This window comes from Argentina silus (assembly GCF_951799395.1).
Source record: "Argentina silus genome assembly, chromosome: 11".
NCBI classification, from domain to species: Eukaryota; Metazoa; Chordata; class Actinopteri; order Argentiniformes; family Argentinidae; genus Argentina; species Argentina silus.
In genome coordinates, this window is record NC_139665.1 from 20,231,605 (window position 1) to 20,246,604 (window position 15,000).

At 43.3% G+C, this 15,000-nt stretch overlaps 1 protein-coding gene across 1 annotated transcript in view; it reads right to left on the reverse strand.

Moving 5' to 3' along the window:
- csmd2 (CUB and Sushi multiple domains 2) overlaps positions 1-15,000 on the reverse strand; it is a gene marked incomplete at both ends in the record, with an annotated part of 212,746 nt that overhangs the window by 90,590 nt on the left and 107,156 nt on the right. Inside the window, 4 exons of the mRNA XM_083680039.1 lie at positions 1,080-1,262; positions 4,692-4,804; positions 5,985-6,088; positions 9,781-9,902. Of these exons, the coding sequence (XP_083536165.1) occupies positions 1,080-1,262; positions 4,692-4,804; positions 5,985-6,088; positions 9,781-9,902 (522 nt within the window). The remainder of the gene's footprint in view (positions 1-1,079; positions 1,263-4,691; positions 4,805-5,984; positions 6,089-9,780; positions 9,903-15,000) is intronic.

Below are 15,000 nucleotides of genomic sequence, written 5' to 3' on the forward strand. Positions count from 1 at the left end.
GTGTGTGTGTGTGTGTGTGTGTGTGTGTGTGTGTGTGTGTGTGTGTGTGCGCGTGTGTGTGTGTGTGTGTGTGTGCGCGTGTGTGTGTATGAGACACAGTTATGATACTAAACAGGAGGCGATGAATAAATAGCCAGCTTATCCCTCTGCTTAGCTGAGCAGGGGCTGTGGATTTGGAAACAATAGAAAGGCTTATTAGCTAATTAAAACAAAAGAAAGACAAAAAGAGACGGAGGGAGAGGGAGAGGGAGAGGGAGAGGGAGAGGGAGAGAGTTACTACATACTGTTGCATTATTGATCAAATAATGGGGAGAACAAAAACAACAGCAGCATCTTGAAACAACACAGAACAACACAGACCAACACAGACCAACACAGACCAACACAGAACAGCACAGACCAACACAGACCAACACAGACCAACACAGAACAACACAGACCAACACAGACCAACACAGACCAACACAGAACAACACAGACCAACACAGACCAACACAGAACGACACAGAACAACACAGACTTAGCATTGTGGCTTCCTGTTCAGACTTCGAGAGTTACGTTATTAAGTATTGAAACCAAGGGTGACACTGCTGTTCGGTTTGATGACCCCAGTGTTAAATGTCATGTTAAGTAAGTCTTTGTCTCTCAGCTTGCTAGTCAATAAAGAGACTGTGAAAGCTAATTTGCGTCTTGCTTCACTGATCGCCATGGTATATTGACGTTTTCCTGGGTAAAACGGCCGTTACAGTACATGACTTTAATATTCTGTTCTATGGTTGAGACACAACACTTTACATGATTGTGCTTCAGACTGCACAGGGACAGTTTTCACGCAACATATGCCATCTTTTTGCTCACGGTAGAAGTTAACCTTAATAAACACAGATCAAAAATCAGATGACCTTACCCGAGAACAAAGACTTACAGTATCACACAAGAGGATGGCAAGTTCTTATTGTATCATAGCATGCTGTGCTGTATATCTGTGGTTAGGGGGAGTTTCGACAGACGAGAGCAGCGAACAGCGACTGTGAGTAATCAAAGATTGTGGGTTGAAAAGAAGATGACGTGTCACTCACACACGCAGCTGGGCTTCTTGGCTGACCACTGGTTGTTCTTCTGGCAGGTGATGTTCTTCTTGCCCACCAGCTCGAAGGCAGGCAGGCACTCAAAGTGCAGCCTGTCCCCGTGGCGGAAGACTGCCCCCTCCCGCTTGCCGTAGGCAGGGATCCCCGGGTCACCACAGCTGCCCTGGTCGATCTCTGAAGGGAGGGACACAAACACAGGTGAGAAGAGTGACCAGTCAGGACAAGGGGGAGGGGATCATCGGAGAGATGCAGACTGGCTGTACTCATGTCATACATATGAGCAGCTGTGTGGACATGAACTAGTTGACAACTTATATACAGCCACATATGATAGTGTACCAATGTCCTCCAACTGACGGGACTTTTCTAAAGAGTATCCCTTCTGCTGTGTGCTGTAAAGTGAGCAAACATAACATATCATCAATGTGTGTGTGTGTGTGTGTGTGTGTGTGTGTGTGTGTGTGTGTGTGTATGTGTGTAGGTGAGTGAGTGTGTGTGTTATGTAAAGTGCTGTTTCATTAAGTATTTAGAGGGAGAACAATTTCTCCATAAGGCAGTGTATGATTCAGAGAGCTAGTTTGTTTGAATTAGGGAATCTAAGGCAATGAGAGAGAGAGAGAGAGAGAGAGAGAGAGAGAGAGAGAGAGAGAGAGAGAGAGAGAGAGAGAGCAGCGAGAAAAGCAAACTAAGGGGGGGAGTGGGCAGGAGGGATAGGGGGATCATAGGGAGAAAGGAGAAGAAGAGGGAGCAAGAAGGAGGGATGAAGGGAGGGAGAGAGAGAAAAAGTGTAGGAGTCAGCCAGGCTACGGCAGCCCTGAGATATAGAGTGAGTCATACTTGTGAGAACCCAGAGCATACAGACACTTAAAGAACCACCTTCTGAATTAACAACACCCTCTCCTTCTCTCCCTCCCTCCATGTCTCTTTCTCTATTCCCTCTTCCAACCTCTCCAAAGCCTGCACACAACACACACCATCACAGTTAAGTGTGGTTTGTCCCCTTGAAGCTCTCCCCGCCTCATTCCCTCCCGTCTGTCCACTTTGTAATGTCTCCCTTCTCCTCTCTGTTGTCAAACTTAATTGTCCTCTAAGGAAGACTTCTCTAACCCCAAAAAAAAGATTGAGAAAAGAATGTCAAGAAGTGAAATGCCCTCTAGCCACCCCCAGCTAGTGTGACTGTATGGTAGAATGATGTAAGCTGATGATATGATGGAAGCTTGTCGAGCCTCAGTTGTGTACAGTGCATCGTCCCTCAGGGCAGTTGCCTTGGGCCATAACTCTTCTCTGCGTTTACAAATGATTTGACACTTACAAGAAGCTAGAATGACGATGTATGCCAATGATTCCCACATTCGACACCACCTACTGCCAGTGAGCTCACAGAGACTCTAAATAAGGAGTTACAGTCAGTATCCAAATGGGTGATTCACCAAAAACTGGTCTTGAATACATCTAAAACCAAACGTGTTATATTCAACCATTTGTTGGTTAAAAACATTCTGTAAGACCTAAACCTCAACTGGACCAGGCTCTGGTCTTGTTCCACCTTGACTACTGTCTGGTAATATGGTCAGGTGCAGCAAAGAAAGACCTAGAAAAGTTGCAGCTGACTCATAAAACAGAGCAGCACGCCTTGACCTTAACTGCACACACAGAACTGACATCAACAACATGCATAATAGTATTTCCTGACTGGGGGTTGAGGAGAGATTAACTACTTCTAGTGTTTTTGAGAAACATTTGTTTGTTGAAATGTTCCATCCGCTTGTATAATATGTTTGCATACACTTGAAACAGGCATACAAATCCCACAAGACAGGCCACTATGGGTTACTTCATGGTACCCGAACCAAAAACCTGATTTATTTGCTTCTCAGTTATGTACAGAGCCATGTCATCATGGAATACTGGCACAAGAGGTTACTCAGGCTTTAGCTTTAAAAAACATCTACTTGTATCACATCGTCTCAAGGAGGCCCTCAAATGTTCTCTGTCTGTTCTCTGTCTCTCACATGCACAGACACACACACACACACACACACACACACACAGACACACACACACACACACATGCATATACACACACGTGTCACTTCAACACAGAAAATCAATGTCTCTCCAGTAGCTTCCACATAGGTCTCTACAAGTAGAACATCCGGGAAATTAAGGGGATAAAATAAGAAATAAAGATAGTTGAAACAATGTGTATGCCTCCGCGCACGTGTGTGTGTGTGTGTGTGTGTGTGTGTGTGTGTGTGTGTTTGTGTGTGTGTGTGCACGAGCATGTGTGTGTGTGAGAGAGAGATATTTTAGTTGAAAGAATGAGGTCACTGCAGTACTGTATCATAATTGCACGCATAGATTGTGTGTGTGTGTGTGTGTGTGTGTGTGTGTGTGTATGTGTGTGTGTGTGTGTGTGTGTCTCTGTGTGTGTGTGTGTGTGTGTGTGTGTGTGTGTGTGTGTGTGTGTGTGTGTGTATGCGCATATGTTTGCACTTGATAATCAGACTGCTTTGAGCTACAATCGTATTCTAAATATTGTTGTGAGTGCTCCAATCTCTGAGGTGGAGCGGTTCAAAGACTTTCTTCCACTTCATTAAGTACAACTCATTGTTTTAATTACACTTAGGTCTGTGTTTTGTTCTACTTCCACCAAGTTATTTTTGCAGATGAAAATGATATCTGTGGGCAGGGGAGCAGGCTGTGGATTTGAGAGGGAAACATCAGACCGGCAATCTCCCTGGGCAAACTCCCTGCAGTCTTACGTGCGCGCACACACACACACACACACACACACACACACACACACACACACACACACACACACACACACACACACACACACACACACACACACACACACACAGTCAGTGTACACATTCTGCAATCCTGGATGAAAGATGCTTAAGGCAGTAACACACAAAGCAGAAGCAGAAACCAATAAGGAGAGAGGGACAGAGAGAGTGTGACAAACAAAATGATAGTGCTTTACCGTTTACACTCATTGCCTAACAGTTTCAGCTTCACAGTAAAACGTTTAATTTCAAAGTGAATGATACAGCGTGGCCAAAAATTGACACGTATCAACAAATATATATTTTATTTTTATCAGCCAACGTCAACTGGCATGAAGATACAAAAGAAAGAATGCAAGGCAAATAATCAAGACTTGCAACAGGAACGCCGTGGGTTGGAAAAGGCTTTGGGGTTCTTTCCTCCCCTGACAGCTTACTCTAACTGCTTCAAATCTAGGGTTCCTATCCCACATCACTCAAAGTTAATGCCCAACCCTAACCCTAACCCTAACCCTAACCCTTACCTTAACCACTCAAAGTTAATACTTAATACTGCCTAAACACCACACAAGTCGTGTAAAGGGTGAAGATTAACTTCTTTCAGTTTACGGTACACAAGTATTACAAACCAGAGACATGGAAATCAGACAGATAATGTGCACTTCTCGCCAGCTGTTTCAACTCATTTAACCTAGGAATGAAATGACTAGAAATTAAATACAATTGGTTGTTGTCCTATTTACTCATACAGTTAAAGCCACCATATTTGATGACAAACACTACATATGTAGCAGCAAGGTGCTCTTACCTTCATATGACACCTTGAAGCCCAGTGAGCCGCTGGTGTCGTCAGTCTTAAAGTTGAGCCACATCTGATGACTGGTGCTGACCACCAGGTCTGGAGTGGAGGTCCCCGATAGTCTGGAAAGAAAAGAATACACACACACACACAAGTTTGTGTGTGCGTCTGTGTGTGTCTGCCTGTGTGCGTGTGTGTGTCTGTGTGTGTGTGTGTGTGTGTGTGTGTGTGTGTCTGTGTGTGTGTGTATGTGTGTGTGTGTGTGTGTGTGTGTGTGTGTGTGTGTGTGTGTACACAATGACTGAAGCAGAGATGTCAACATAATGTGCTGATACAGCTTTTCCTTATGCCTTCATTTATCTCCAGAGGTGAGTGAATGTGTGAGTGTGTGTGTGTGTGTGTGTGTGTGTGTGTGTGTGTGTGTGTGTGTGTGTGTGTGTGTGTGTGTGTGACCTCAATGACTGAAGTTCCCTCAGTCTATTTCAGTCGTATGTCACAAGGGGGGCATTCAGTGAAGGGCCATATGGGCGCTCTAATTGAACAGATTAAGTAATTTACAATGTGTGAGTGTGTGTGTGTGTGTGTGTGTGTGTGTGGGTGTGTGAGTGTGTGTGTGTGTGTGTGTGTGTGTGTGTGTGTGTGTGTGTGTGTGTGTGTGTGTGTGTGTGTGTGTGTGTGTGGGTGTGTGTGAGTGTGTAGGGTGGAGGGATGACAGAGCATCTAAGGGACTCCTTGCTACTCCACAAGCTACAAAACCACCAACAACAACCCAACCCCTCCTCCCTCTCTCCCTCTCTCCATCCCCTCCATCCTTCCCACCCTCCCACCCTCATTCACTCACTCAGCCTCCCTCACCCCCCAACCAGGCCAGGAAGCCTGCATAAAAATCGATCTATAAAACTTTATTGAGGCCGTAAATTTCACCACAATTAATAACAACATCCTGTGAAATGTTATGGAGCATCTGGTAGAGCAAAGTCCATTAGGGAGCATCAATATGCAATGCGCCACACAGCCGTGATCTTGTTTTAACATTGAGGAGAGAAGTGATTGACAATGTGGCACTGAATCTATCTTCCATGCGCCACTGCCTCAATGGATGACGAAATGAGGAGAAACAGAGAGAGCAGAGAGAGAGGTGAAAAGGGGGGATAAGGGGAGGGAGGAAGGGAAGGAGCGAAAGGGAATGTGGGAACAAGGAATGGCGAGGAGGAAAAGAGGGAGGAGAGAGAGAGAGTGTGTGAGAGAGAGAGAGAGAGAGAGAGAATGGGTTGAGAGGGATAATTGGTTGAGAGTACTCACACATGAAATACGGTCTTCTGATCTCCAACCACAGCTCCATCTCCCACGGTCAGGGTATCATAACCGCGCTCCAGGTCAAAATCCTCAAATGTCAGTTTGATCACCTAGGCAACAGGAGTGACAACATCAGAGCAGTGGACGGCAGACGCACACACCCTGTGACGCCAGGGTCACGAGTGTCTCAAACCCATCTGTCACTCTATCACTCCATCCATCCCTCTGTCACTGACCTCCATCCACTGCCTTGCCTTCTCCCATCCCTCTCTTTGTCATTCTGTACAGGTTCTGTATGTACCTGAACCACTCTTAACATCGCCTGCTTTTTCCATGTCACCGCCATCCATTCCTGCCACACCTGTTGACTCTCTATTCTTCCAAATGACATCCATTCATCCCTCCATTGTCAATCTCTCCGTTTCTCTCTCGTCATACATCCTCTGCCTTTTAAGAACCTTTCTACACTCTTATTGCAATGTTTTTGTGAGTCACCGCTATCTCTTTCCTTCTTACTTTGTGATGGGTCCAAAATGTGACTAACTATACTATACAAGCATATGTGTAAAGTCTATCCCTGCCCTATGTTTTAGTCCCATGTGTTGCTATTGACACATCCGCTCAGAACACAGGTCCTGGTGTTAAGGCCCAGTGTGATCTCCACCAACCGGAACCATGTGTTCTCTTTGACTCATCCGTCATCTCATTGGCTACCGTAACAAACCATCCTTAGAGAAGTGTCACTGTCGTCTTTTCCCTTTCTCCCACAACCACCAGGGTGAGTCATAATGGGGAGGAAATTCCATTCTGGACCATTGACAGTGACTTACAATGACTTGAAAGTGAATCAGGGGGTAATGGAGGCCCGGCACAAGGTGAAAATATCCATCATAGAGACTGAATAAGTGTTAGAAGAGGATTTATGTATTACAGTTCCCACAGAGGAAGAAGTCGACTCATGAGAGCTAATTTCTATGCTGGAGGAAAGGAGGGAAAGAGAAAAAAATCTAATAAAAAGGTGAAATGATAAGTTTGCCGTATCGAAGAAAAACGAAGGATAGAGTGAATGAAATAAGATAAATAATTAAATCAAGTTTGAATAAACTTTTTTCAGTATGACTGTGTGCTAAGTCAATACATATATCTCTCTCACTATATATATATATATATATATATATATATATATATATATATATATATAAAGTGAACAACAGGAGGAAATGGAGAATAAAATGAATTTAAAAAGAAATCAAGTGCTGTCCAGTCTCCCATTTCAAATTGGCTGCCACAGACTTCCGCCAAATTCTTAATGTTTTCAGAGAGCAGGGAGACTAGGGCCTAATGAAAAAGCTTATATAAATGCAAATTGCATTCTGTCCTATGGTAAACACACTGCCTAATGAAAATTGCCAGGTTGGAGAAAGGGGATGGAGAGAAGGCAGTGTGGGTCAGATCATCAGATAAATGCAGTTTCATCCTACAGACTCATCCAGTTTCTCCCAACAGTTGAAGGACAGAGAGAACAACATAAATAAATAAATACATAAATAAATAAATAATAAATACATAAACAGCCCAAAAGAAATCTAGTCATAACAGGTTATACAGTTGCTTTCAAAAGAGTGGGTAGCAGCTGGGACATGAAATCTTCTTCTTTGTTTCTTCGCTGGGTCAGTATGGATGTTGAATGGCATCAGGAAATACAATTATTGGATGTGTTTCCTGCCTTAAAGGTCCATGCCAGCCAGTTTTGCTTCCTGGCTTGTCTTGAAGAAAATACTCAAAGAACGGAAGCACCGAGTGGTGACATTCACAGAGCTATTTGGGAAAGTAATGCCAGATATATAGCTAGGAGCAGTTACAGTACGTGGATCTGTGTGTGTGTGTGTGTGTGTGTGTGTGTGTGTGGATTTGTATGTGTGCGTTTGTGTGTGTGTGTGTGTGTGTGTGTGTGTGTGTGTGTGTGTGTGTGTGTGTGTGTGTGTGTAAAACCTAAAACAACCAGAAGAGGGACTGAGTGGCTCTTGCCAGTTTACTGACAGACCAAAACAACGGGGTTGACATGCTTAGTGAAAGAGAAGAGTGAAAGAGATAGAATATGTAAATAAATCTATACATTTTCACATGAAAGTAGTTCAGGGTTGGCTGTTAAATACAGCCCTCTGATTGGCTGTCATATCCAGCCCTCTGATTGGCTGTTAAAAACAGCCACGTTCCATTCCATTCCATACATTACAACGAGCCCGTCCTCTGATTTCTACCTCCACAAGCCTCCCCTGATATACAGTTCATGTTATCTTTTCTATGTTGACGTTACTAGAACATTGTGTTGAGGTTGTTTCTGTGCCAGAGTCAGTATGATGCCAATCCACTGATTAAAGTCAATGCCTGTCTGTTTAATTGGTTGGAACTCAGTGATTTCAATTGAAACATGTGTTATTGATGCATATAGTTACAATACAAGCTTACAGTATATGGCATTGAAGGTCATTGCACATCTGTGAATGACCTGTGTATGTGCGCGTGGATTTGTACGTGTGTGTGCGTGTGTGTGTGTGCATGCATGCATGCATGTGTGTGTGTGTGTGTGTGTACAGTAATAAAATGTGTCAAAAGGTTCTTTGACTCATCTAGCCAAAAAGTTGGTGAAGGGGGTATTTGACTTTGAGCGCTAACTTTCTAAACAGTCTTGTCACACTTTGGAGCACCGAGCGGTCTGCAATGTCATACATCATGGTAAGTGGGAAATCGTTTTAGGAGGAGCTAAGAAAAAGCAACGTATCGCCCAAAATACACACACTTTGACCTAAATGGCAATTTTCTGACTTGAATTGTGCAAGAACATTGTGCAGCACCAGGATGTCATATCAGCTAACAAATGTCAACATGACTAATGTGGGCTTTTACGACGTGCTTATTCCCCCAAAAATATGAACCCAGGAACACGACAGAACTGCTGAAAAAGCGGTGTCAAGTTCACCCTGTATCTCTGTGGTTCCGCCTCGATCTCTTCTCTGACCCAACGTCTCCTCCGAATGCAGCTGCAGACGGGCAGGAATAGAACGCCATTACACCTCTAAAGAGAAAGAACAGCAAAGCTCCATCTTCATCTGGGCCGGACACGGAGCGAGACAGGCTAAAGTGCCACTGTCTGTTTCCAACTATGCCCGCCGGTGTACCCAAGGCTGTGTGTGTGTGTGTGCGTGTCCATGTGGTGTGTGTGTGTGTGTGAATGTGAGTGTTTGTCCCTTCACTCCGTCCCCTTGCCTCACACACCCCTCCCTCACTCAGCCTCTGTGATAAGGGGACAGATTTGTAAAACCATTTGTTTGAGCCCACAGAAGGAAATTTGGCAAGCGGGAGCCTGGGTGGCCTTGAACAGAACTCCAAAGTCATCGCTCCGAACAGAGTGGCGATGTCATTCTCATGATATCCTCTGAGTACGCTCTCTGTAGCTCTCCATTTCTCTCCTGTCTTCTTTCTCTCCTTCTCCACAGGTGATTCCACTATCTCTTTCACTTGTGTTGCCTTAATACCTGAGTAATCTGTTTTCTTTCATTTTTCCATCTTCCATCGCTTCCATCTTCCATCGTTTTCAAGGGTTTTCAAGGGTGATACTGTGTAAGTTGTCCACAAAATGACCTCTCTAACAACTATGATAGAGTATACCATGTTGTATAGCCTCTGTAGACCATGCTTAGCTAACTGCAGACACTATTAGCAGTTAGCATTAGCATGGGAGATAAACAGCCTACAGAAGCAGCTTTCAATCTTAGCAAGTAGCATAATGTAGCAAGTGTACCTTGGCAACATCTGTCGCTGTGATGACCCAGGTGCAGTTGGCGTTGTTGTCGTACTGGACTGGGTAGTTGGGTGATGTCATGATGCCATTGGGGCCTCGCAGTTGACCTCCACACATGGGTGCTGTAAAACAAAACAAAAAATTAAAATAAACTTTTAAACCATACTCTGTATCACTGAAACCCCCAAACCTTAACTTGAGATCCATGCATGTAACAACAACATTACATATGTGTAGCAACCTTATATGCATCGATGCAAATAATCACACATATTTGGGTTAGCATGAGAAACCCAAGTTAGGGTCTGGACCTAAGTGTATGAAAACAAAGTTAGAAAAGATAGTGAACACAACAGTATCTTTCCAAAACAGACTGAAAAGCACATTTACAATGCTGACCACAGCAGAAGAGAGCAGACACACAAAAACACCACCAAACCCTGATTTAGTCTGTTAGTGCTTTGACCCTAAAAATATAACAGAAGACAGTTAAGCCAAGCCAGACCAGGAAAGCTCCTTCTTGTGTTAACCCTTGGTAGGACAAGAGAGAATGTAGAGAAACGCAATAATCTAACTTAACCCTACTGAGCATTAACTTAAGAATGCTGGGATCAAGACTCGAGGAAACGCTGAATCACAGCAAATCTCCACAACCCTTCACATTTAAAGTGTTAACGCTGGGGGTATCAAAGTAAGTCACCTAAGAGGACAAAGCTTTGAAACCTCAGTCCAGCCTCTGTCCTAATGGCTGGATACGGCCAACAACAACCATTCATCTGCTAACTGCATACATCAGCACAATCAAAGTGTAAACAAAACATGATCCACTGAAGTGCACTCGAAACACTTGACTCAGAAACCAACGATGGATCTGGAATACCCAAGTAGCAATTAATAGTATGCTGCCACATCCATGAATAATTATGGATTCATTAGGCACTGTAGAGTGTTTAACAAGGTCTCAATACACTTTACAGTGTATGTGTAGCATGTGTAGCATCCACCTGTCTGATGCACGGCAGCCAAAGGTTTGGTTTAGTGGTTCAAACCACATTTGAGGGGAGCTCCATCAGGTATTTCCCTCATTGTATCCCATTATTGCAACCCAATAGTGTTCCCTGGGTGAGCGGTAGCAGGCTGACTTTTAAAGGACACTGTGACTTTTTCTACTCTTCCCTACAGCCCCTGGGCCTCCCACAGAACTTTAAACACCTTTTGGAATGAAGGCAGTCCATTTCTAATGAGGTTTTTAAGGAAATGCCTGCGTGTCTGGGACTCAATGAAGCTGTTTAAAAAGGGCCCAGACCCCGCCAGTGCTCTTAATGAGTTATGTCTGAAAGAAGAGGTCCCTGGGGTGCGAGCTATTCCCAACCCTGAACAAACACACCTCTCCCACACCAAAGCCGCTCACATTAAAGAAAGGAGAGCTTTTTTTAAAAGTTTAGCGAAGAATAAAGTAATTAATTTGAGTGCCGCTGACAGCAAGGGTGACCTTAATGAAAATAATACTGTGTAGGTGGGAGTTCTGAAGTCCACTCAAGTATATTTCCAATTTCATTAAAAATGGGGATCATTAGGTCCATTTACTCCTGCTCAGATCCTTTCTTATTGTGGCTGAAGCACTGCAGGAGTAATCACATAGTAATCAAAGTTGAAGCCAATTTAAAGAGCTATATTAGAACAAATTCCTGCATGACCCGAGCGGAACAGGAAAAATATAGCCTACTCACAGTGGAGCTTCTAAAATGGTTCTACAAACCATTTATCCCAACCGATGTGGCACAACAGATTATTTTATGAACGTGAATGCTTCAAATGTTTACATTACAAACTGTTGTAGCAAAACCACCTGAATGAGGTAATGTACAACACATTCCAAAGAGCAGTGAATAGAGTGTGAACACCCCACAATGCATTTTTCATTGTGACGTTGCTAAGGATATGATTTATCCCTGGACAAAAATACAGGAATCTGCACATTCCATTACATTGCAGCGATTAGTCACACCCCTGATGTTGGTTGCAAGTTTAAAGAAACTTGTAAACAAAACACAGTGTGACTTACCTAACTAGGAAACTCAAAGTGCATGTTTGTTTTGATTTGTGAACTGGATGAACTGTCTCCACAACAAAAGATGTGCCATTAAAGATGGTTTGAGTAAACTGTCAGTTTGTGAGCAGAGACAGTGGGTAGACCATGAGTTCCCCAGCACTCTGATGAACCCATCAGCTGACACACGTCTAGTTATTGGAAACATTGTAGCAAGGACGTGTTTTTAACAGCAGTGTTACAATTTCAAAATCATACAGAAATAAATCGGGAAGCATTTTCATGACTACAGTACCACAGCTTTTTTTGGAAGCCAACATCAACAAGTCATTTCCTGTGGCGCAATTAACACCTGCTCCCAAAAGGCTGTATCTTTTACCCTCATCATGGTGAATCGAAACTGACCTTACCGTTATGAATGGCTTACCCATTTCAACCCTCATGGGTCGCACACACAGACAGAAAGACAATAGCAGTTATTTTCATGATCAATGCATGATTGCATGTGAATAGAAGCCAGCGATTACATTTGTTTTAATCAAGCCATCAATTTGCTCTCAGTCTATTAGAACCACCAGATTGTCTCCACCTGTGTGTGTATGCAGGCGAAAGTAGCCTACAGATGTGTGTGTCTGATCGATAAGGGCACAATATCGATACACAGGGAGATGGACAAAATTGCCCTGATTACAGACATTTGGAACACTTTTGTCTGTAACTCGATTGCTTGTTATAAGCCAGAAGACAACATCAATATGTGTGTTGAATGTGGTTTGCATGGTGGAGCATTAGAGCCAACTGTACTAAATGCATAGTGCTGTGAAAGAAGAAGCGATTTTGGGTCCACAATTTTATTTTTTCTTAAGGATGTTGATGAAATCCTACTTTTTATCCACCATCAAAACTATTTTATTTAGTCAATCTAGGTTAAAAGAAAAATAATAATAATAATAATGTTACCCTCAAAATCTTCATATCCTCCATAAGAATACACTATTTATCAACTGGGTGTCTGTTGTTTGGATCAAATACAGTACAGTACAATCAGATTACCCACAAATCCTCAGGAGATGGGTTTCCCCCCTTTCCTGTGTGGTACTGTATAATCTCATTGGAACTCAATTGGATCCATCTTAGACAGGGAGGGTGGGGTTGCCCCACTAGAACTAGATCTATCAAAGCACTTTATGGGTAGTGGAGTGGTGGAGATGGCCAGCAGCCATCATAAAGGGGATAAAACGCCCAGGTGATTACATCAGACACCCATGTCTGAGAGTAGAGCCCTAGGGAAACTGATGAGTGGGGGAGTGCTGAGATAGGCACAAAATGGCTGACATGCATTTCCCTGGTGGGTGTTGGGTAAACGTGGATGTATAATAGGAGGCTGCCCTGAAATAATGCAAACCACTTTTCCTAGACCTCTGAGGGAAGGTGCTGTATGAACACATAATACATTATCCACTGTTGATTTCCCCACAGATGGACCCTCAATGCCATCAGTATTTCAGAGAGTGTGTCACAATCACTGTCAAGAAGAGCAGGTTTCATCAAAGAGACACTTTCTTATCTGACCTGGGTTTGGCCTGGTCATACGTCCTGCTCATGCATGCACTCATGTGATAACCAATTGTGATTAAGTAAGATGTATGATAAACCTTTCTTGCCTTTCTAGTGGCGGAGTGCCAAACAAATTCCATACAGGAAATCCAATGAAAAAAGACAGGGAGGAGCACTCTCTGGTTTGCAGGTAACTGTATGATTTAATCATAACACAGAGTCCAAAATACCCACATCGGGTTATAGGGATGTAGCACTCTAGATAACATGTATTGAACAACACAAGAAGTGATTACACAGCTCAGTGGAATGCAAAAAAACACTCAGGGACACGTCAAGGCTTTCTATCCTCTGTGTGTCCAGCACCAGTTAGCTTCCATATTGACATATCCATCCCAATGCACAGAGTGAGATAATAGTTGAGTAGCTTTGAAAAGTGGACTGTGGCAATTATTTTAAAGATCCCTATCCTAGCATTGACTGAAACCTTAATTCACCTCTCTAGCTCAAGGACGGCGATTGTGTGTGAGTTTTTCTGTTTATATATTTTATGACAGTGTGATTTATGAACACTTATTTCAAGATGCAGGGCAACATTGTTTGGCTTAATTACTCACAAACTTTTGGAGCTACCCCTCAGCCCTTTTAATTACAGGGTTTTAGAGTAATGACCAAACATTTAATGGTGTTAAATCGATGAAACAAGACAAATAATCATTCTCTACATTTAGCCATTTAAAAAAGAAAGGAGTGATTGAAATAGGCTTTCACACCCAAACACTGCTGGCCCAATTATGTGTGCAGCTGATGGCCACAAGTGGTGATCACACTTACCCTTCTTGTTAGAAGCTATTTGTAAGACACTCTCCAAAACCCCAAACTAGGAAGGTGTGTGTGTGTGTGTGTGTATGTGTGCATGTGTGTGTGAGTGTGTGCGTACGTGTGTGTGTGTGTGTGTGTGTGTGTGTGTGTGTGTGTGTGTCTGTGTGTGTGTGTGCGAGAGAGAGAGAACCCAAAAGGCAGAGACATAACTGATATAACAGACTGATAGTTAAGCAATCACAAACAGGAACAATTTCAGTCAGTTCACCATGCGGCTGTCCAATTAACATTTTGGAGAAAAAACAACAACAATGAAAGCATGGTCTTGCTATTGTGGTCAATAAACACAAAACAATATCATATGGTTACCTACTGCATCTCTATGGAGGCTATACAATACTGTTACAACCGCTACTTACAACCGCTACCACAACCACTCAACCACAACTTAAATGCACTCATACTGTAGCCTCATATGCAGTCATCTGTGTTAGTGTTTCTGTGTGTGTGAAGGTGTGCATAAACCTGCATACCTGGGTTTGCACGTCTGCATGTCCTCTGAATATGGAGGAATTCGCCACTCAGGCCACCCTGGACTCCCACACGGACATTGATTCATATGCTTCTTCTGTTCTGGATTACATCAATATATGTGTCAACAGTGTCACCACCCACAAACAGATAAGAACTTTCCCCAACCAGAAGCCTTGGATGAGCAGTGAGGTTCGCTTACTGCTGAAGGCATGCTACGCTTACTGCTTTTACAGGCCTGTAGCTCATCCAGGGCTAAC